This window comes from Manacus vitellinus, unplaced genomic scaffold (genome assembly GCF_001715985.3).
Source record: "Manacus vitellinus isolate BGI_N305 unplaced genomic scaffold, ASM171598v3 scaffold_0_pilon, whole genome shotgun sequence".
Lineage (NCBI taxonomy): Eukaryota > Metazoa > Chordata > Aves > Passeriformes > Pipridae > Manacus > Manacus vitellinus.
In genome coordinates this window covers 22,107,547-22,129,642 of record NW_021938789.1, presented here as the reverse complement: position 1 = coordinate 22,129,642, position 22,096 = coordinate 22,107,547, and the positions used below count along the sequence as shown (strand labels likewise).

The window sequence follows — 22,096 nt, the reverse complement described above, 5'->3', positions numbered from 1 at the left end:
TGGGGAGGGAGGAAATCCCATCCTGTACTAACTGAATTACATTAATATGATTAGCTTCTCTCATTAGCTCCCCATGGTTCAGCACTGATAGTCTCTGGTGCAAAATGGGCTATACTAGATATTCTACAAGTCTAAAGGATAACACAAATGCCCGGGTGGAGATCACAGCCTAAAAGGCTGGATAAGAAAGCTGTCATCCCTTGAATCACTGGAGTTTTGGTTTTGTAACCAGACATCTGTATCCTGTAGCTATCACAGTAGCCGTAAATTAACATGAATCTTTCACTTGGATTTTAGGTAACTGTCTTTCTTCTGTGCTCAGGTTGATTTTTCTCTCAGAGGTTTCCCACAGCATCTTCCAGTGACAATCCACTTGAGAAAGACTCATCGAAGTTCAAAATAGGAAAATCAGTGTAGCAAAGTACATATGACATCGTACATCCTGTGTTGGTGTAGTCACCTCACATCTTTTCTAGCTCTCACTTACCCAGACACCTACCATTTTCCATGATTCTTGGTTCTAGTTTTTATTTGATCTTATGAGAGGATTAGTCTCACCAACACCACGTATGTAAGTAATTTGAATCAGATGAAAAACCCTACATCTGTTGAATGACACTCCAGAGTAAAGTTATTCTTGTGCTTAAATGTTTACAGGTTCAGGGCCCCACTCAAGTATCTGGAGTGTAAAGAAGTTTTTTTTCTTATTGGCCATGTCCCTGGTACTACAGTGAAGCAGCAGTTCCTGCAGCATTATTCTAGTTAATAAGATTTACTGACAGCCAGGCAAAGCACTGGAGCATTGTGTCCCACTTAGGAAACATGGTGTAAATTCTGAAATCTCACCGGGATCACTCAGTGAGTTAAAAACACTTTGTGCTTCTGAAATATGCAGTTCCCTGTGGATGCCCAACAGTTACAACATCAAAACTCCTTGCTACCTGCTGCTCAGTTCGGTGTGTGCACTGACCAGCCAAGAGGTTTGTGTGTTTGAGGGGTCAGCCTCCCTCCTTTAATTCCCTTCCTCAGGACACTGCAGGGCAGAAGGAGGCAGGGTACATGGCAAGTGCCAAAGGGCCTGGGGAAGTCTAGCATTCATCTATCTTGGCTTAGATACGCTTAGGGCAAACAGTGGGTATTTGCTCCCATAACGCTCAGGCACCAAAATAATTTTCAACAATGAAACCAGCCACCTCCCTTCAAAACACTCACTTAATAGCAATTAATGTGCATGAAAACAGAGCCCAAGTGGTATTGCAGCAAGTTCTAGCAGCACATCATCTGGCTAAATTTCAGAAGACACTTGTTAAAACCAATATAGTGACATATTTTCTACAGTTGCATTTTGGAAACTCACATAGGAATGCAGAAGACACTAAAGTGAGCTACCAGTGATTTTACTGTGTTCTATAGATCCTTAATAATTTCATGTAAATTGTTTTCAACTTACCCCTATAATTTCATTTTCTTTATTCACTAGCTCAACTGCATTTGAGGCAAACGGTTCTTGCAGGTCATCCATCCCCTATCAAATTTTTTTCTCTTTGTAGTCAAACCCAACGAAACCAGCATCATCACAAATAGTTACCAAAACTGGCTTTTTTAGCAGTAGGTACCCTTGGTTCTCACTAGGTATTTGTAATTAGCACAGAAACCCGATGTGCAGCCTAGTCTCAGCAAAGGTCAGTTGTTGAACTCATTGCCAGAGTTCCCAAAATCACTTAGAAATACCAATGACCTGACTTGTAGTACAGTGGATGTGGGGATATTAATGAAGGCTGCCAATATTCTGGTTTAGGAACTCATAAGAATAACAAGTGCACATTTTATTTGCATAGTGTTGACTTGCCTCTTGAATCACGAGTCTTCTTTGACTTTCCATGGATTTTATTGGATCCCTGGGAAAAACTTGGCTTCTCCCACTCCCTATATCTTTCTGTGAGCAACAAGGGTGTAATTTCAAAGGAAATTACACTCAACCACCAGTACGGTAAAACAGCTGGAATTGCATTGCATGCAAAATAAAATCACTGCTTCATTAACTTAGTCATCTGGGGACAAGCTCCTATGCAGATTTCCAGGGAAAGAGGAAAAGGTAGCATATAAAAATACATATATGTATACGTGTACATAGTTATGTATGCAGCTGTGTGTTTCTATTTACCTGATTGTCTACCTTTTTAGCTATGCATCTCTCTTTGCAGATGTATTTATTTCTCCCAGAGGCTTTACAGTTATGTGTATGGATAATGAATTAATAACCATGTGTTTATTTTTCCTGAAGGACAATCCCACAAACTTCTCTGTAACAGTCACTGGTTAGTAATTTTGATAAAAAGGTATGGTTCCAGTTGGGGGGGCTCATTTTAGTAAAACAAAGCCAACATTTGGTATGAGATGGGAATGGATACTGACATGGGGAGCATCCCACAGAAAGCAGGATGTGCTGGGGGGTGGGAAGGGTGACTTTTGCAGGCAGTTGTTGGATCCCATCAACTGAGATGTGGCCAGTTAGGGTGATGGGTACATGCTACATGATTAGAAGACTCCCATTTTGCGGACTCAGCACTGACACCGTCTGACAAACCCGGTGGGATGAAGTCGCTGCCAGCAGGAAGATGACCGTGTCCCACCGACAGTGCCCAATGGGGCTGGCACTGGGGATCTTTTCTATTGAGGGGATTTTAACAAACTCCAAAAACGCACGACGAAGCACCAGGCGACCCTGAATTTCAGTGCTGAGGCTCTCCTGCCGCCGAACAGGGAGGAGGGAAAGCTCCCGGGGCCCCTCCGAACCAGGGCATCCCCGGCGGGATGCGCCGTGAGGACCGAGGGGGCGGGGCCACGGTGGGGTGGGCGGGGCCTCTTCCCGGGCCCCGCCCCGGGCACAAGAGGGGCGGTGCCGCTTCCCGGGGTCCCGCATCCCCCGAGCCGTGCGGGGCGAGTGACGGAGCGGAGTAGTTTGGCTCGGCTCGGCTCGGCTCGGCTCGGCTCGGCTGCCGTCGGGCAGAGGGTTCGCTTTGCGCCTCGCAGCCCCGGCGGCCGCGGGATGGAGCTCGGTGCGGCGCGGCTGCTGGCGGTCCTGCTGTGCCTGGCTCCCGGTAAGCCCTCGGGGAGCCCCGCGGTCCCTTGTGTCGGGCAGCCGCTGGGGTCCGGCAGCCCCACGGGACCCCGAGGAATGGGATCGGGGAGACGAGCGGGTGCCGAGAGCGGCGTGGGTGCGGGTTTCCCATGGGGTTGTCAGGGCTGGTTGAGCGGATGAGGCAGTGCGAGCCCCGGGTGGGACGGGACGTCCCTGGCTGCGGGCTTGCCGACCTCTCCTGTACTGTCCTCTTGGTCTCTCCTGTCCGGCCGGCTGGTACTGGCTCGCCGGAGAGGACTGCCTGCCATGGCATAGTGTCCTACTCGCTTGGCTTCAGCATCACTTGTCGTTTCCGAGAGCGAAATGTCCCTGAAGCCAAACGCGGGAAACCCGTCATCAGCGAAGAACCTGCTCGGAGTTCAAGTGATTAAAGCACGGGGAAATGCTAGCGAAGTAGGCAGGTCGCGGTGTGGCCGCGCGTTCTCTGCCCGTTGTAGCCGGTCGAGCTGTCCCAGTTGGGGCTGCCGGCTTGCCCTGGTGATGGGAGCAGCCAGGGCGGACTGAAAGGCTCTCCTTGTGGTACTCCCAGATGTTCCAGAGGCTGGGCTGGTGCCTCAGTGCAAGCACTACCACCCAGATCACAGCTCTCACAAGCGCCAGTGCCTCTGGGTGTGTGCGATGCAAGCCCTTGTGCTGATAGTCTGGTAGTAATAGATTTTTGCCTAACTGCTTAGGAGGAAAGAAATAACTTTAGAAGATCATGGGATCTCTAATTTGTGACAAACTTTAAAATAGTTTCTTCACATAATTCATTGATCAACAGTCTCAAAGGACTAAAGTATATTCAATTTATTATAAGAAAAGTTGGTAATCCCCAGGGGAGTGAGATCATCAGATGAAGGTTCACTTAGTTTCAATGTCCCACATCCTCCTGTTAGACCTTGAAGTTGGCAATGCAAGAAAACAGGAACTCCACCCTGGCTGGCTGAATTGTAGTGCTCTCCAGCTAACTCCTGACCATCTGCCTTTGCTTCCTGTTATGACAGAGTTTTTGAACTTTTTGGGATGTGTGAAAAGTCGTTATTTACCCTTCACTGCTAAGTAGCTGATGTGAAAGTGTCCACTTAAAACATGCAGCATATTCCTAGATATAATACTTTTCTGATTGAGTACCATTTACTTTGTTTATTGGGTTTATTTAATGGGTTTCATACATGTTTTTGCAGGTTTATTTATTTCTCTGGATCAGCCAACCCTTAACATCCAAAAAGATGTCCTCACAATAACCGCAAATGACACACTAAATATTACTTGCAGGTAAGGACAAATCTATTTAACATGATTTTGATGATTGGTAATTTATGTAGAGAGTTTTTGTGCAAGATCACAGATGATGTGATCTCTTCCCTGTCATTACTCCTGTTTCTCCCCATTCCCTTTGTGCCCCTGCCTCACTTTTCCCTGACAGGCTTTAGAAATTGTCTGAGGGTTGCAGCAAGAGAGAGCTGGGGAGTGCAGGGTAGCTGGGAGGAGGAAGCATCAGCTGGGTCCTTGTGGAGCCCGCTGGTGAGCCATGCTCTCGATGCTCTCTTTTGGATGCTTTGTCAATTAGATTCATCAGAATGCAAATTTTCAGAAGCTTCCTTATAGCTATTAACAATAGGTCGAGTATGTGAATGTATTCTACGTGGCTTGATGCTCTGCGTGATGGGGTGAAGTCTGTTCCTCTCCATAGCGACTAGTGGGGCTGGAGTTCACCACCCAGACATCAGTACTGGCACTTATCACATACGTATGTTCCTCTAACATTTGCTTTCCCAGCGGTCAGAGACCACTGGAGTGGTCCTGGCCAAACAACCAGAGCAGTGCTGAGAAGCGTATCTCTGTGACAGACTGCAGTGATGGCCCCTACTGCAAGACACTTACTCTTCTCAAAGTCATTGGCAATGACACAGGGGACTACAGATGCCTTTACAGGGACAATCAGGCAGCTACCACCATTTATGTTTATGTTCAAGGTAAGTGCTTACACAGCTCTCAGGTGTCTCTTTCCCTAGCTTCAAGAGAAAAAGTGGATATCAAGTGTCTCAAAACAGTTTTGATGCTAGAATTTATTAATCCTAGAATTTTTGATTCTGTGAAACTTTTTCCTTGTTTTCATGTTGAGTAATTAAATGTCAGTATGCTAGTTGCCCTCAACACAAAAGCCTTTGTACCTATAATTTTGAACTGACCTGCCATATGCAGTACATGGTCTGCTATTCTCCCTCACCCAGAATTTAGCACACATATCTCCACTGAGCTCTGAGCCTGTCCTCATGAATGCAGAGCTATTACTGACCTGAGCAGGAGTTTCAAATGAGAGAGGATTACAGAGATTCTACATTTGTTAAAACTGGCAGGTCCAATCCCATTTACAGTTTGTACTGATACCATTAAAAAGCCTCAAAAACCCACCCAAACCTCAAAACATAAACTTCCATACATTTGCTGACTGTGGTGGTAAAATCTATTTAGGCTGTAAGAGCTCAGTTTTCAAACTCAGTTTTGTTGGCAGCAACGCAGCTGAGTGTCACAGACACTGAAAAGCCTCCAGTTATACTGGAGTCAGCTTCAGTACATGCATTCACTGAGGCATCTGCCTTTTTTGCACTGATGGCTTCACCCTCATTTCCATATGTGTCCTGTTTTCTTTTTATTGTTAACTTAAAATTACCATTTTGAGAAATGAGAGGTTATTATGTACATGAGTTGCCTTGTTTTATATCATGAAGGTAATTTTTTTTTGTCTGACTTTGAAAAGGATGCTGCCATCAGGGGAGCCAATGTAACATGTCACTACTTTTAACTGATATTTCCTGTAATACTTATGCAAGGAAAGTCATGCTAGGGTAAATCAGTTTTTTGTTGGCAAAAGGACTGCAGTGGCAGGAAGCCATTTTCCAAAGTGTGCACTGCTGCTGATAACCATTTTGAGAATAACGATATTCTAAATCTGGGGGGTGGGGTATCTATCAAATATGTACTCCTCATTTAGTCTCATTACTTCAGTGTTTCATCACATAAACTGATTTGAGAAAAAATGCACAAGGAAAGAACAAAACTGGAAAAGTTTCCTCCATAATCATGTGACAAATAAATCCATTTATCAATTGAATATTCTTCTAGATTACAGATCACCATTTGTGACTTCAGTTAGTGATCAGCTTGGCATTGTGTACATCACTAAGAATAAAACTGTGGTAGTGCCGTGCCTTGGAACTGTATCAAATCTCAATGTATCTCTACATGCGGTAAGGAAAAAGCTTGTTATTTTTTCAAAAGTTAGTTGAAATCACTGTGGCATAAATACATTGCTTGAAGTATAAATACATTTCATAAAAACTTCTTTCCATCCTTGGGAATTTTACAGCCTATGGTTACAAGATGAGTGCTGTAACTGTACTTGTCTATGGCCCTGTGCTCTCAAAGTGCGTACCGATTGCCTGAGCTAGGATGTTAAAAGGGGGACCTTTTATGGACCGTTATGGAAAGGGAGACCGTTATGGAAAATATTGAAGGTGAAAATTCAGGGTTGTTTGATTTGTGAAATCTAACCATGTATTTTATCAACATTTCAAACAGAAATATCCAGAAAAGATATTTGTTCCTGATGGTAAATCCATTTCGTGGAATAATAAAAAAGGCTTCACTATACCCAGTCACTTAATCAACTACGCAGGCATGGTCTTCTGTGAAGCTAAAATAGATGATGAAAGCTACCAGTCTGTGATATACATAGTCGCAGTTGTAGGTAAGCCAAAGTTTTTATTTCTCTGTAGCCAATGTTCTTTTTCTTGCTACAGCATACTGAACCAATTACATCCACTTGGACACTAGATTATTCAATACTGACAATGCAGCTAATGCAAAATGGATGTTGAGATATATATTACTTTTCTTTTAAATGCAATGTATTGTGTTCTTTCTGGTTGATTGTTGGGAAAAGTGCTTCTATTTTTAGTATTTTACATAGATGTCAGGGATTTTAATGGTTTGGTTTTTTTTTTTCTGACAATGCAAACCTGTTTCCTAAAATCAGTTATCCATGATGTAAGTCATAGTTGAAGGGAACTGGAGGCAAGCATCCATCAGCAGCAGATGGAAAGAAATTGCTCTGAAGGAGTACCAAGGGAAGGGGGTATCTGAAGGTCGCACTAAGGGCTAGGTTGTCTTGTCTCCTTAAAGACCTGTGTCCCAACTCTCACAGGGGTTTGTGCTCTCCTGGTATATTTTGTCAGTTGCTCATCAAAACCTAGAAATAACACAATGATTCTGTAGAGGCTTAAGCCTGAGCTGAAACTCAACAGCTATTTCTCTATTAGCTGAGGACACAGTGACCATTTCAAGTGTCCAAATGGCACCAAGGTAGTCTTGCCTGCCTTGTCAGGAAGGCATGGCAGCCCACCCCTCTTTACTCTGTGCGGCAGGTGCTTACTTCTCTAACAAATTCACAAGTCCCCACTCTAACCTGGACCAAATTCAGAATATCTGTAGAATTTGTGCATTTAGAATATTCTGTTTTGAAATATTTTAAATATTTTATTGTACAAAGTAAATTTTAGATAATTTTGTGAATGCCCAACTGTTATTTTATATAAAGTTCCTGCTTACTGCGGGGGATGGGTATATATCTCCTTTAGTTTTAGGTCTCACAAGGATAAGAAGAATGTGTCTAAAGCAGAGGAACTGTGTGTGTCACAGTTCCCCGCCTGCTCTCACCACTGGTGGGGCTCTGGCCAAGTGTATACATCCTGTTGTGTTGCTGTCCGACGGGCTCTCAGCTGAGAAATGCTCAGGGTGGGCGCATCCCTTTTCTTCAGGCTCTTTTTTACACCCATCATCATGATGCACTGGGGCATTGAGGGGCTTTTTTGTAGCTGGGGTTTCAGTGGGAGTTTTGATGAATTCATCTGGGAAATTTGGTGCTGAGTACCATAAAGAAACCTCTTCTTACCCCCATGTTTTTTGTGTGCCTTTTTCTGCCTCTAGGATACCGAATTTATGACCTGACGATGAACCCCCACTCCCAAGTAGAGCTGGCAGTGGGAGAAAAACTTGTTCTCAATTGTACTGTAAGGACAGAGCTGAATGTAGGAATTGATTTTAAATGGGACTACCCTTCCATCAAGGTAAAGTCATAATAACTTAGAGGTGCCCACATCACAACGAAATTTGATTTAGACATAATGTCACTTCCCCTTTAAAATGTTGACAAAGCAGATGATAATACACAAAGAAATTGCTGGTGTATACAAGTGTGCAAAAGGTGGCAGAAGGAATAACAGTGACATTTCCAAACACCTCTGTCTCTTATCTATTACAGGAAAAACGTGCCACTATTAGGGATGTAAAAACCACTGCAGGAGAAATAAAGAAGTTTGTAAGCACCCTTACCATTGACAGTGTCTCCTTAGGCGACAAAGGTCGATACACTTGCGCAGCATCCAGTGGTCGTATGAACATGAAAAACAGCAGTGACTTCATTATCCATGGTATGACATCTTCAGTTTTGTTTGTTGTTTCAGATTCAGGATTAATTACTGGGATGCAGAAGGCATTTTGGTGATGAATCTAATGACCGAAATGAACCAAACTACAGCTACAATATTTTGTCTTGCAACTGCTATGGGATTATTTTTATACCACAAGCTTAGCTAATAAGATTTTAAAGGATGCTGTATGTTACTGAAAGCTGTAGAATCCCATTGAAAAGTGGGCAGTAAAATAAACTGATGTAAGACTCTGATCTTCTTCAGTGTTGACCTTCTTAAGTTCCTGTAAAGCTGAATTTGTGTAGGTGGCTTTGCATAAGGGCTGCCTGTTCTCACTGTCGGTGACCTTAAGCTAGATTTTGGTGGCTCTGCAAGACAAGAGTCTGGGTCAGCATGAATGAAGCTAGGAAAATAAAACTTACAACTTTTACATTATGAATAGATGAATCAAATGGAGTTTTGGTCATACGGAAATGATGCAAAGGAAACAACTTTGGCTAAGTGCATAGATAAGTATGAGGCCACATCCTACAGCCTTTTCTCAAGCCCCTGTTGGGCACGGCACCAGCAGCTCCATAGGCTTTCTTCTAGAAAAAAAAATTGCCAGCAAGAGAATGGCTCATATTTAATCACTGAGTTGGACAAAGAGGTTTATATTTTGGAGGAGACTTGTTTTCTGGAGGTTCTGATTCCGGGGCCAGAATATTAATGGCCCTTTTAAAAAAAAAATAAAAAACTTCCAAAATTATTATGGGCACAGTGGTTCAAGATATACTGAATTTTCTCCTGAGTTCTTTGTTTCTCTTCAGGAGCCAGAATGAGATTGTGTGCTATACTGAGTGTAGCAGATACTAAGTCTGTACCATCCTAAATCGTAGTCAACAGGGTAATCGAGTCGAAAGGCTAATCACTGTCTTAGTCTGAATGGAAGTTCACAGATATTCACAGAATATTCTCAGTTGGAAGTGACCCACGAAGTTTATAACTTATGCCAAGTAATGTAAATAATTTCAAAATTGTCTGTGACTGCAGTGGTTCAAATACATACTTGAAAAGAGGCTGAAAGTATTTAACTTTATCACACTGTAGTTTTGAATACTCTGATTTCCTGGGATGAGTATATTGAGAGAGTTTTATGATATATCCGTATATGTGTATACAGGTCTGACACTAGGTCTGACAGCTGACATAGCTGAGAGCTGAGTCTTGTCTCTGCTTTCCAAAGCTTCTTGGTGGGGGAACTGGTCTGTTCCTCTCTGTGAAGGAAAGAACTAGGTTTTCACAGTGGCATCTTTTCAGAGCCCAGTTTGGAGCCAACTGTACTTTACCAGTGACATCTTGTCACTAGCTTCTATTTGTCATCTCCTGTTAAGTGCTAACCCAAATGGAAAGCACTTACACTTTTGTCCATGTGGAAAGACCATCTAGTTTAATTCTTTTTTATTTTTTTTCTCTCCAGAAAGTCCTTTTATTCATCTGGACAGAATGGAGAATGTAATTGAGACAAGGCTAGGTGACACAGTCAAAATTCCTGTAAAATTTAAAGGATATCCTTCACCAGAGGCTAAATGGTAAGAACTGGCATATAATGTGTTTGAGAAACTGAGCTATTCTTAGTTAAAGTAAGTCTTTAAATATTCAAAGCACTCTGTATTTTCTTCAGGTATAAAAATGGAAAAGCCATCAATGCAAATCATACAGTTAAACTTGGATACACGTTAGTGATCACTGCAGCAACTGAAAGGGATGCTGGGAATTACACAGTCGTCCTTACAAACCCTGTTAACAAGATGCAGAAAAGACACACATTTGCCCTGCTAGTGAATGGTAAGTGGAATACCAAAGAGGCGACTCTCTTTCACGTGTGGATGTGGTATACTACCATCCCTAGGCTTAAATTCATCCCATAGCTGTGAAGATTTAAGTGCCAAAGAACAGCACTTGAACCTCGGCCCTGGGAGGGCAGAGGTGGCCCATCTCTCCCGGCTCGAGGATGTGCCAGGCAAGGGGCTGCAGATTCCTGGTATTGGTGTTGGGATGATACTTTGTATGTTTTGTTTTGGTTTGAGGTTTTTTTTTCCTGTATATTATTCTTTGCCTCTGTGTCCTGCTCTTTTCCTGCCCTTCTTGCTGGTTGTGCTGGTGGAGTCCTCCTCCACCCTGCTCCATCCTGGCCCAGTCCTGCCTCACCCATCCTTCCTGCCTCACACAGGCTATCGCCCCTCTTCTATCATGCCCTGTACAACCTTCCTCCTCCTCCTCTACCTCCTCCTTTCTGCTCCCCAGGAAGCAGCCTATGCTTTGAAGACAGCAGGTCTTGAAAAAGGCAGTGAGGCTACATGCAGTGGGATCAGACCTGGGGAATAATATACATTTAATGGTTGAGCATGGTGGTGAGAGTCCAGGGACTGCATTTTTAACCATGGGGTAATGAAGGGAGATTTTATAGGAGATCCTAAGTATTGCATGTTGAGGTCCTGATCCTCAAAGTGTTGGGCAGGTTTACTGCTTCCCAACATGTCCTTGGAGATGCTCTGTGTTGCACTTGGATGTGGGTCATAGTGTGAATTATTCACCATGGGTCTAATGCATGCATATTGGGGAGTAATTAGCAGGAGGTGTAACCTGCTGCTCTGTCCTCCAGTCCCCCCCCAGATTGGTGAGAACGCGCTGATGGCCTCTGTTGACTCCTACAAGTACGGCTCGACGCAGGCGCTCACCTGCACTGTCTACGCTGTCCCACCGCCCACCACCATCCTCTGGCACTGGCAGCTGGAGGAGGAGTGCACATTCAGCCCCCAGTGAGTGCTAAGTCCTTGCTAACTTCTGCAGAGTATGTAGGTCTTGAGGGATGGTTGGGTTGGGTTGGGGTTTTTTTGGGTGCCTCCTTTATCCAGGCTTGTCACTCAGAGCAAACCCAATGGCCAATGAAGAAAAGATTGTTGTACTTAATCTGCAGATTGTTGCAGGCAGGCTCTGCCAAGGTCATCATTGTTGGCAGAGGCAAGGGCCACCCGCAGCGAGGATAGGGCAGTGCCTGCAATGTTGCTGTCATGCTCTCTTGAAGGGCATCTCGACTTCCATGGGGTTTCAAATCCAGCTGTTTGTGTGCCCTCCCCTCAGATATTCCCGTGAGCTGCAGGCCCAAAACTCTATCCCAAACAGAGGAAATTTGCTGTTTATGCTAATTACAGGTCCTAGTGGTGGTTTTTTTCTTACACTCAAGTGCTGAGTGTGATGGTGCTCTTTATCTGTGTGAAAGTGTATCTCAGAGGAAGTGCACTGATTGATGTTGTGGAATGATAGAGAGAGTGCCTGACTGAGATTCATGCAGCTTCTCTTATCTGGGCCTGCCATAAGCCCAGATTTCCTTTAAAAAAAAAAAAAAAAAGCCCAGGAAAAAAAAAAAGCATTCTTCTTTCCTGTTGTTGTTTTCAAAATGATTCCACTAGTTTCTTCCTTTGGTGCCTGGTTGCTTCCTACACAATGGCTACCATCCTCAAGAAATTCTTGTAGGGAGTTCAGCGATTTCTATGTCTCTCTGTCTTCCTTTGAACTAAATCAATTTGAGTCATCCATTTATGAATGGAGGTTTGTTCCCAGAATAGCTGCTTTCCTCCAAGCATCATGATTAAGCTGACACAGGCAGATTAATTAGGAAATTCACCTTTAGGCTTGGGGGCTCCTTATTTTAAAAAGAATGAAGGTCTGAGAATATAGGGTGCAATTTAATAGAAATGTTTTGAGAAACATTCCCAGATGCAGGGTATGGCCAGTGATGCATCTGACTTACAAAAATCTGCATATTATAAGGAGCACACAAAATCACTCTCTTGAAGGGCAAACATTTGTCTTATCTAATGCATATGCCTACTTGTATTTCAGGAAAGGTCGCTCAGGAGCCAATCCATATGCATGCAAGAAATGGAAAGTGATCTCAGAGAGAAAGGGTGGGAATCAGATTGAAATTAAGCACCGAGTTGTTACTATTGCTGGGAAAACAAAGGTTAGCATGTTTTATTTTCTGTTGGTTGGGGATGATTAACCCTGTTCAGCAGTCCACGTGTCTGGAAATATATCACTAGAGACTCTTTTCACCTATTGTTAAACTTGGAGATCTACTCTCAGCTAGTCCTGCAAGCTCCTACTGAAGCCAAGAGGCAGAGATACACTCTTTCAAATCCTTTGGACACTGACCTGAAGTGAGTCTCCATTGCAGAATATAACTTACTTAGATTTCAGTGCTTACCTTTTAGTGATCTGAAGTTAGATGAGTTAATCTTGCCAATTAACTTTAATAGAGAGAAGCTAAGAGACTGAAGAGCAGAAAAAGTTGAGTGCAGCATCTGTTAACACATATACCAAAGTCTGTCTTCTGGCAGGCTGCTTTTTCATGTTTTCTTTTGCCTGATTGTTACACACTTAAGGACAAAACTGTGAACTTCAGGAGGGGATTGTGCTCCTGCCATGTCTTGGATTTGTGCTTTGGAAGGATTTTTGGTTGTGCAGATACCTGCAGAGCCCTTTGCTGAGCTGTTGAGGTAATCAGGCATACTTGAGCATGGATATAGTATGAAATTGCTTGATTGTTCTTTTTCAGACTGTGAGCACCCTCATGATTCAAGCAGCAAATGTATCTGCTTTGTACAGATGTATGGCTACGAACAGGGCTGGGTCAAGTGAGAGAGTGATCTCCTTCCATGTGACCAGTAAGTGTACCCTGTTGAGGACAGCCATGTTAAATTAATGTCCATCTATTTTACTAATGAAAGGCACTTCAGTGCTGTTTTTTCTTGTCCTTTATAAAAGCCCTTAGTTCTGTAGGATTTTAGTTTTTCCTGATGTTTTCTTTAGGCAGCCTTTAAAGTCACTGCTTAATTTGAGCCAAGTGGTTAGTTCTACTGGCATCAGTGGAGTGGCGGTCCTGTGAAAATGATGCAAGATGGGCACTGTATTCCCAAGAGTGATTACTGCTGGGCTTTTGCAGTCACTTAAAAGAGCTACAGAGAAATCACGGTAGTGTCACAAAATGAGGAAAGACTGTAAGAGCTAAGACTAAAATTTCCAAAACCAGTGGCAAAGAGCTTCTGTCCTTAAAAATCAGTCCCCATATTTACATGCCAAAATTTATTTTAACCCAAATCTAAAAGTGAACCATAAGATAGTGCTAAGAATTGTCTTTGCTTGCTATAAGTTTCTATGGGAAGAGTAACTTTATTCATTACACAGGCCTTCCTTTGATCTATTTGAAATGTATTACTTTTAATGAGATTGTACTCCTTAGATAATTGATTAGTTGACTGATTGATTGATTTTTTCAGTGTTTCTTTTCCTCATTTACAACTAGATAGCATGACAAAAAGGATATATTTCCAAAATTACTTTTTCAAGTTAATGTTAGCCACAAAATGTACAACCAAATAAGAATTTCTTTTACTTTTTTAACTTTCAGGGGGTCTTGAAATTAGTCTCCAGCCCCGGAGTCAACTCACAGAGAAGGATAACCTGTCCTTGCAATGCACAGCAGATAAATTCACCTTTGAGAAGTTGTCATGGTACAAACTCAGCACTCACGTTTCACAGACTCCCTTTGGAGGGCTGCCCATGCCTGTTTGCAAAAACCTCAATGCTCTCCAGAGGTTGAATGAGACAGTTTCAAATACCAATGGTGAAAATGTCACCTTAGAGCTCATCCTTCGTAACATCTCCCTCCAAGATGGAGGGGACTACGTTTGCATTGCTCAGGACAAAAAGGCTAAAACACAGCACTGCCTGGTGAAGCACCTCACTGTTCAAGGTAGGGATCTCTTACTGTGAACCAAAATGAGTGGCTGTGTATGAAAATAACTGCAGTAGTGTTAGTTTTTGGTATCTTCAGGCTTTGCATGTGTTTGCTTTATGGTGCACTCAGTTTGTTAAATAGATTTAGACTGTCATTGTAACATGGACCTCTGGGGCTTGTCCAGGCAGCAGGGACTATTTCATGAGTACCAGTGAGGAAACACTGACTGAACCACTGTGCTGTGCACAGTGAGTTTGGTTTCTGCGCAAACAATGGCATGTGTTTAGCTCAATAACTTCTCAGCTTTACTTTTCAAAATACATTTTAGTCTGTAGCTCTACATGCATGTGTGCATTCATATCATTAATGCTACTGCTTTGTGTCACTGACTCTTGAGTCTGAAACAGTGTCTATAGTTTAAAACTGCCATGAAGTGATACTGGTATTCAGGCGCAAGCAATGCGAGATGATAATCAATCAGCTTTCACACAAATAGTGATGACTTTGCTTTGGGACCTAAATGTCTTGGTTGATTATGCGTGTTCATGGCCTGTCCTGAATGGACATTTAATGGATCAACAGTATCAGACCTCTTGTAATGGCCCTGGAAATAGAAATGTGAAGGAAGCAATTTCTCAACTATTCCTTCTTCCTTCAGCAATCTAAGCAGTTGCAAACCCATTAGAGCAAATTTCAACAAATTTCAAACACTGTTGAAATTTTCTTGGCTATTATGTTTTTTTCATGTCATGTGGAAGTTTAACTATGATCTGGATATTTTCCTTAATGGTCTGTAATTTTACTGTATTTGTAAACCAACAGAACCCATGGCACCCACGCTCGTAGGAAATCTGGAAAATCAAACAACAAACATTGGTGAAACTATAGAAGTGTCATGCACAGCGAATGGCATTCCTCCTCCAATTATCATGTGGTTTAAAAATAATGAGACCCTTGTGGAAGATTCAGGTGAGGATTGCTCCTTTGCTATTATCATTTAAAGGCTTTCTTTCATGGGACTCACTGCTGATTTTCACCATGGAAAGTTTAATTTTGAATTTTTAACAAAAACTGCCATAAAAATGGCATAAAAAGAACTAAGAATCATGATTTTTTTTTTCCCAGGTATTGTTTTGAAAGATGGAAACAAAACACTAACCATACGTCGAGTGAGGAAAGAAGATGGAGGGCTATATACGTGCCTTGCATGCAACATCCTTGGATGCAGTAAAGCAGTGACTTTTTTCTCAGTGGAAGGTTAGTGTTAGCTTCTTTCTAGACTGTGCATGAAATCTTTAGAATCAGTAAAAGGAAAATCTACTGGCTATCCTGATGGGAGATCTGAAAATACACAATTAAATTTGTGAAGAGTCCTGACCATTCCTATCGAGCTCAAATTGGGTGCTGTCGTAGCTGTCATAAACCCAGCTGTTGAGGTTGGTGCTTTTTTTCTACACCATATTATTTAGTGCTTTTCAACAAAAGCTGAATCCATCCGACTTGTGGTTGCAAAGAAAACTCTGTCAATCTGTATTACATGCAAACCTGTACAACAGAGTTTACTTAAACCTGCAGATATACTGGGACATCTCTGTTGTCTTGGTAACATAATTGTCATACTGTTTTTTAACACAGTATGTTGTACTTTTCCAAACTATATAATTGCTCTCACAGCATCTAAGAAAAACTGTGAAGACTTTGTGCAGTCTATTGTGGTTGTTATCCCATTTCAGTGATAGAAACAGGTAGTGCTTTTGATTTAGGGGGTTCCAGCCTTAGTCCACCAGGCTCCGAAAGCAGCATTTGTGAGACCCGTGTCTTACCTGGTCCAGTCCTATTGTGGCACAACACAGTGCAATTTACAATGATATGCAATAATTCTTAGCAAGAGGTTAGTCTGCAGTCTGAGTAGCTGGAACCACAGTGGGCTTTCCACTAAGAGGTGCAATGAGAAGCCTCAAATGAAAAACTCCTTGCCCTTGATATTAGTACATTTGCATAACTTAGTCACTGAACCCTTCACAAACCTCTGTCTTATAAGTCAGGGTGATTGATCTATTCTGTTAAGGTAATTAAAGCAGTATCCTGTTATTCTTGTAGGTGCCTTTAGGATACTAAGATGTTAGAAAAATGTTTAGATGGGGTGGAAAATATCTACAGCTGACGTGGTAAATATGGCTGAGGTGCATCTGTAAAAGTCAGAAATCTGTGTAGGACATACCGTTTCACTCCAAGAAATTTATAGTGCTGCTCATGGAGGTTGTGCAATGAAGTGTGCTACTGTGTAGAAAAATCTGTATGGTGCAAAGGATGAAGTACAGGAGCATGATATGGCAAACAAGAGCTGACGAAGAGAGCTGCCTCTTTGCACTAATAGATGTTCAAGTGGTGTCTGCTGGCAACTATTTTACTGGAAAAGAGACATTGTAAATAAGACCTTATTATCATGTGTTCTTGTAGAACCACATTTTTTCATGCCCCAGCTGAATCATGTCAAGAGACAAGGGAGAGATTGTTCTCTGGGTCATTCTCACAGCACTTTATTTACTATATGATGGGGGTGCTTTTTGGTTTCTGGAGAAAGAGTAATTAATTTTGGGTATTTTAAAACAATTATTTCTTTTCAAAATGTGAGATTTTACTTTTTTATAATTGCCAAGGGTCCAGACACTGTCCTTGAAACAAAGTTGATGCTGAGAAATTGGGCGATGTGCAAAACAGCATGAAACTGTAATATTCCAACATAACCCGCCAAGCTTTTTATTTTGTTTTGCTTTCGTTTCCTTGCTCCATGTTGCACTTTTAAAACGAACCTTCTGAACAAGGACCTCCATTCTTTACTTTAATGAATGAACAAAACAAATATGCTTCCAACTATCACTCAAATATTCATTTATTTCTTCCCAGGCGCTGAAGAGAAAACAAATCTGGAGCTCATTATCCTCGTTGGCACTGCAGTGATTGCCATGTTCTTCTGGTTGCTTCTTGTAATCATCCTCCGAACCGTTAAGCGGGTAATGAAAAAATTCTCATACTGTCCTATCAGCACTGGTCTTGCATGACAAATGAGAGCTGACTTGAGGCCTTTTGTGTTGCTTCTTTCCATTGTTCTAAAATCAACAGACACATTTTTTCACTCCATGCCATAACATTCTTGCCTGGAACCCAGGGCACAGAAATTTGTTTTTAATTGAACAGGCCCTTGCAAGAGAAAAAATGTTTCATTTGATTTTGTTTATTAAAAAAAAAAAAAAGAAAAAAGAAAAAGAAAAGAAAAGTGCAAGTAATTAACAGTGATCACACTCATGATGACATGGCATAGGGAAATGGTAGCCTGGCATTTCTGGGAACTAATGAAACACTACAAAGTGATTAAATGGCACTTTGCCTGTACATTGCCAGCAAAAAAATCTGTGCAACTGCAACTAATACCATTTTCCAGGCCAACGGAGGGGACATGAAGACTGGCTACTTGTCAATCATCATGGATCCTGATGAAGTCCCTATAGACGAGCACTGCGAACGGCTCCCATATGATGCCAGCAAGTGGGAGTTTCCCAGAGACCGGCTGAAGCTAGGTGTGTCTTCACTGCATGAACCATTTAGTGATACTGCAGCCAGCCCTACGCTGGGGGCTGTTTCAGGTGCTGGCTTGCCATGGGGCTGCCCTGCTGCAGGATCCCCGGGTGAACTCTGTGTACACATAGAATATGATGCATCCTTTCTACATTATAAGATCTCTGTTAATTTCTGATACATGAACTCAGTTTGGAGTTGCTTTTTATTCTACATCTTTTGCCCGCTGTGCCAAGCAAATGTGTTTGTGTTCTCACTTCAAGGTAAACCTCTTGGGCGTGGAGCTTTTGGCCAGGTCATAGAAGCAGATGCATTTGGGATTGACAAAACTGCTACCTGCAAAACAGTGGCCGTCAAAATGCTTAAAGGTAAAAATAATGACTAAAACTTTACCTTGAATACACAATATAGGGATAATTGTCAACACTATAACCAGTAGATAAAAAAAATCCAAATATTCGCACCAGTGGTTATACAAGTTTAGCTTAACAGTTGTTATCATGAAGCAATGATTAGGGGAAGTACATGCCTTTTCCTCATAAATAACTGGAGCACTGTGACTGTGGTTTCATAGCCATTGCTTTATAGTTCTACTCAGGTTCAGAAGACAAAGTTGCACCTGCAATCAATTTTGTGTCCATTTTTGCCTTATGCGTCTTGGTAGGGAGCTTTCTGCAAGTCTCAAGACAATGGCTTAGGCACGCTCCAAAATGAGCTGTAGTTTGGAATAGCTTTCTCTTCACTTTAAATCATATTATACTGCCTCACATTTGCCATAGAAATGTTGAAATGTGCGGTTTCCACACACATTATTCCTAAAAAAGACATAACTGGGACAGCAAAATGGGTCTGCCAGCACCTGGGGGCTGTATTCCACCCTGTGGTGTACTGGAAGAAGGATGAAAAAGACGGGATTTCTGATGGTGTGGTGTGAGCAGTCAGAAGCGCAGGCAAGAGCTGTTGCAGACTCATTGCAATGGGATGAACAAGCCGTACTGTCAGTAAAAACTGGAAAGCCTTGTCCCTCCAGCTTCTCAGTGCTCAGGCAACCAGCAGAGAGCTGCCTCCTCTGCCCCTCTCTGCCCACTGCTTCAGCTCTTTCCTCTTCCCCTTCTATATCTGGGTGATGAGAACACCAGCCATATCTCCAGGCTTTTGGTGAGGCTGCAGGCATGTTTGGCCCTGGCTCTATCTCCCCCAGCCTGTGGACCCACTGGACCCTTAGCATAGACCCCAGCAACGACTATGGGACAATGTTTCTGTGAGGGTCAAACAGCAGAGTACAAACTGCTCAAAAGATCTGTAGGAAAAAAGGTGTTTGCTACCCTGAATTGTTTGTGTTTCTGTTCTCATGTACTGCCCTCTGCAAGCTTTGGGAAACGTTTAAAAGCAGAGCAAACTCAACCCTGTCAGGCACGTGCCTAGTTTTCATCAGTGTCCTGCAGCATAGCTGGCCCTGGCTACCAGCCAATAAGGCTTCTCACTAGATGGGCCAGATAAAGAAGAGAAGAGAATGGGGAGGAGGGCAGAACCTTCCTGTCTGTGCTGCTCCTGATCTGTGTTGTTTTACCTCTGCAGAAGGGGCAACCCATAGTGAGCACAGAGCACTTATGTCAGAGCTGAAGATACTCATTCATATTGGCCATCATCTCAACGTTGTCAATTTACTTGGAGCCTGCACAAAGCCAGGAGGTGAGTGACTTCTCAGTGGGTGAGAAGGTGTTAAAGAAAACCCTATTTCTGCCATTTCTCCTACATATAAAATTGAGTTTCAAAATCAAGGGTGGAAGAAGTAGTCCTTTTAAAAAAAATCTGATAAGGGTGAGCAAGTCTAGAGGTGGAATAAGGGCTCAGAAGCCCTGAGTTCAACATGCAGTTCCTTAGTTTTTCTATCACTTTGCTTTTCTGTGCTTCAGATCCATCTTTACATTGGACACCCCACATGTAACAGACTTTGGAGCTGAGTCTAATAACACATTTAACAAGTTGCTCTTACTCTTGTCACCAGGTACACTGTTACTGCAAGTTGTGACTTCCCCTCTCTGGATGGACTGTTGGTGTCTCTGTGTGTGTGTGTAGGAGGGGAGGTTGCATTTTGGAGTCCAGCTCTGTGTGGATGAACCTATTTAACTTTATAATCCAGGACAGATGTTTTGTTTAGCAAATCCAGCACTACAGACTAATTTGGAATAGATTCAGTGTACAGTAACTAAGTAATAATTTTTCAGGGAAGCTGACTCGTTGGCTTATTGTGGGATCAGAATTTAATTTGTAAAGTTCCATGACAGAAGTCAGTTGTTGAGGGAAACATAGTCCATAAAGATTTTTTCCTTGTTTATTCCATAATAAAATAGAGATGTCCAGCATGTGGAACCTAGGATGGAATTTTATCATTGTAGCATATGTCTATATGAGGTAAATCTGAGCATGAAATACCACATTTATACTGTACAGTAAGGCATATATGTCTGAAACCAAGATTCCTGTTTTAAATTTTTAGTTCTTTCACATACGAAATTAAGCCTATGATTTTCAAAAGTGTCTGCTTTGTTTTCCTTCCTTATAGAGCAGAAAAATGAATAATTTCCCTGCTTCAATTAGATTTTTTTATTGTTGCTGGTATTTTTAAAAATCTCTAGGTAGCAGAATGCTTTTTGAAACGTATGTACTTCTAGTCACAAATTATGCTGTGAAATAAGGTGGGATGTAAATGGTGTTTCTAAGGAATTGCTTTGTTGTACAGGCCCACTCATGGTGATTGTGGAATATTGCAAGTTTGGAAATCTGTCGGCTTACCTACGGAGCAAGAGGAGTGAATTTGTCCCATACAAGGTAAGGAGTCAAGGTTAAAAAAACCAGTAAAGTGTTTGATTTGGTGGGGTTTTTCCATGCACAATGTTTCTTTTTCTAGTGCAGACTAAAGTGGCAGTCCTTGGGGATGCTGAATGTCTTAGTACTTCTCATGGGAATGAGAGATGGCAAAGACATCACAGGTCATCCAGTCTTTCCCCTGGCCCCTGCAATGCAGCGGTTTTGTTATTGTTAGCTTAAAATGTGCAAAGGAACTGGGCTTCCACTATTTCCCTTGGCAGATTATTTTACACTTGGCCATATCTTTCAGGAAGTTTTTTCTGATTATCAGCCTGAATTTTTTCCTTTCTTAGTTAAGCTCCAGACCACCTTAAATAATTGCACTCTGTTTAGTGTATATATCCATCAGATATCCATAGGTATCTGCTATCACGTGATTATCCTTTCCACTGTCTCCTTATCTCATTGTTGAACCAGGCTATATGTTTCTTTGGTATTATTAATAGTTTGGTATAATTGATGTATCTCATGAGTTTACATTCAGCTTTTTACCTCCCAAGTCCTTTGCAAAAGGGAGCTCCATCACTGCACCCCCTCTTTGCACCTTGGTTTGAAAGAAGGGGAAGGATGGAGACTGGCATTTTCAAACTCATTTCTGGGCACCTCTAAGAGGGGTCTGATTTCCAGAGAGGGTTGAGAGGATCCGTCCTCCCCAAGGGTGAGATTGCTGGATGAAGAACATGACTGCATGAACCCAATGCTGAGCATCACACTCAGGACCCTCCCCTTTTCCACATACAACCAAGAGGGAGGTCCCTGGGCTGTGCTCTGACACACTGGTAGACCTGAGTCTCCCTGCAGCTGCTGTGTTTAAATCAGAGCTTCTTCCTTCTGCTTGTTGGTTCCCCAGAGGGTTATTTTTCTTGATCCTTGGAGACAGTGTTTACTATTTTATGTTGGCAAAAGCAACTTTCTGCATCTTCTTGTGAGGTAAAAAGATAAACGAATATCTGAGAGGCCTTGAAGGAAGAGACGGGGTTTCACAAGGGTGCTGACCCTTGCTTACACAAGCAGTGGGAATGGGAATTGGCAATGTTAAAAACCAGCCCTGCCAGGGAAAAAAAAGTACCAAAACAAAGCAGGAGAAAATGGATATGTGGTGGAGGAAGCCTGTGGAGTTGGATTTCTCCCTGGAGGCATTCAGTGGCTTAGGGGAAGAAGGAAATAACTCAGATTGCGATGGCTGCTAGGGTTTTGGCCAAGGTACAGGTTTAGTAGAAGGGCCTTTGCAGCAGTGGGAAGTAGAGCTGT

General features: G+C 42.4%; 1 protein-coding gene across 1 annotated transcript in view; it reads left to right on the top strand.

The window, feature by feature from the left end:
* Positions 1-3,258: 3,258 nt before the first annotated feature.
* The window catches only part of KDR (kinase insert domain receptor), a 32,766-nt gene continuing 13,928 nt past the window's right edge, over positions 3,259-22,096 (top strand). The window contains exons 1-20 of the mRNA XM_018069257.3: positions 3,259-3,505; positions 4,309-4,399; positions 4,904-5,100; positions 6,251-6,375; positions 6,707-6,875; positions 8,114-8,253; positions 8,448-8,616; positions 10,076-10,187; positions 10,280-10,443; positions 11,261-11,417; positions 12,502-12,622; positions 13,217-13,325; positions 14,069-14,413; positions 15,221-15,367; positions 15,524-15,655; positions 17,306-17,412; positions 17,841-17,976; positions 18,238-18,342; positions 19,553-19,666; positions 20,718-20,806. Coding sequence (XP_017924746.3) covers positions 3,259-3,505; positions 4,309-4,399; positions 4,904-5,100; positions 6,251-6,375; positions 6,707-6,875; positions 8,114-8,253; positions 8,448-8,616; positions 10,076-10,187; positions 10,280-10,443; positions 11,261-11,417; positions 12,502-12,622; positions 13,217-13,325; positions 14,069-14,413; positions 15,221-15,367; positions 15,524-15,655; positions 17,306-17,412; positions 17,841-17,976; positions 18,238-18,342; positions 19,553-19,666; positions 20,718-20,806 — 2,976 coding nt within the window. The remainder of the gene's footprint in view (positions 3,506-4,308; positions 4,400-4,903; positions 5,101-6,250; positions 6,376-6,706; positions 6,876-8,113; positions 8,254-8,447; positions 8,617-10,075; positions 10,188-10,279; positions 10,444-11,260; positions 11,418-12,501; positions 12,623-13,216; positions 13,326-14,068; positions 14,414-15,220; positions 15,368-15,523; positions 15,656-17,305; positions 17,413-17,840; positions 17,977-18,237; positions 18,343-19,552; positions 19,667-20,717; positions 20,807-22,096) is intronic.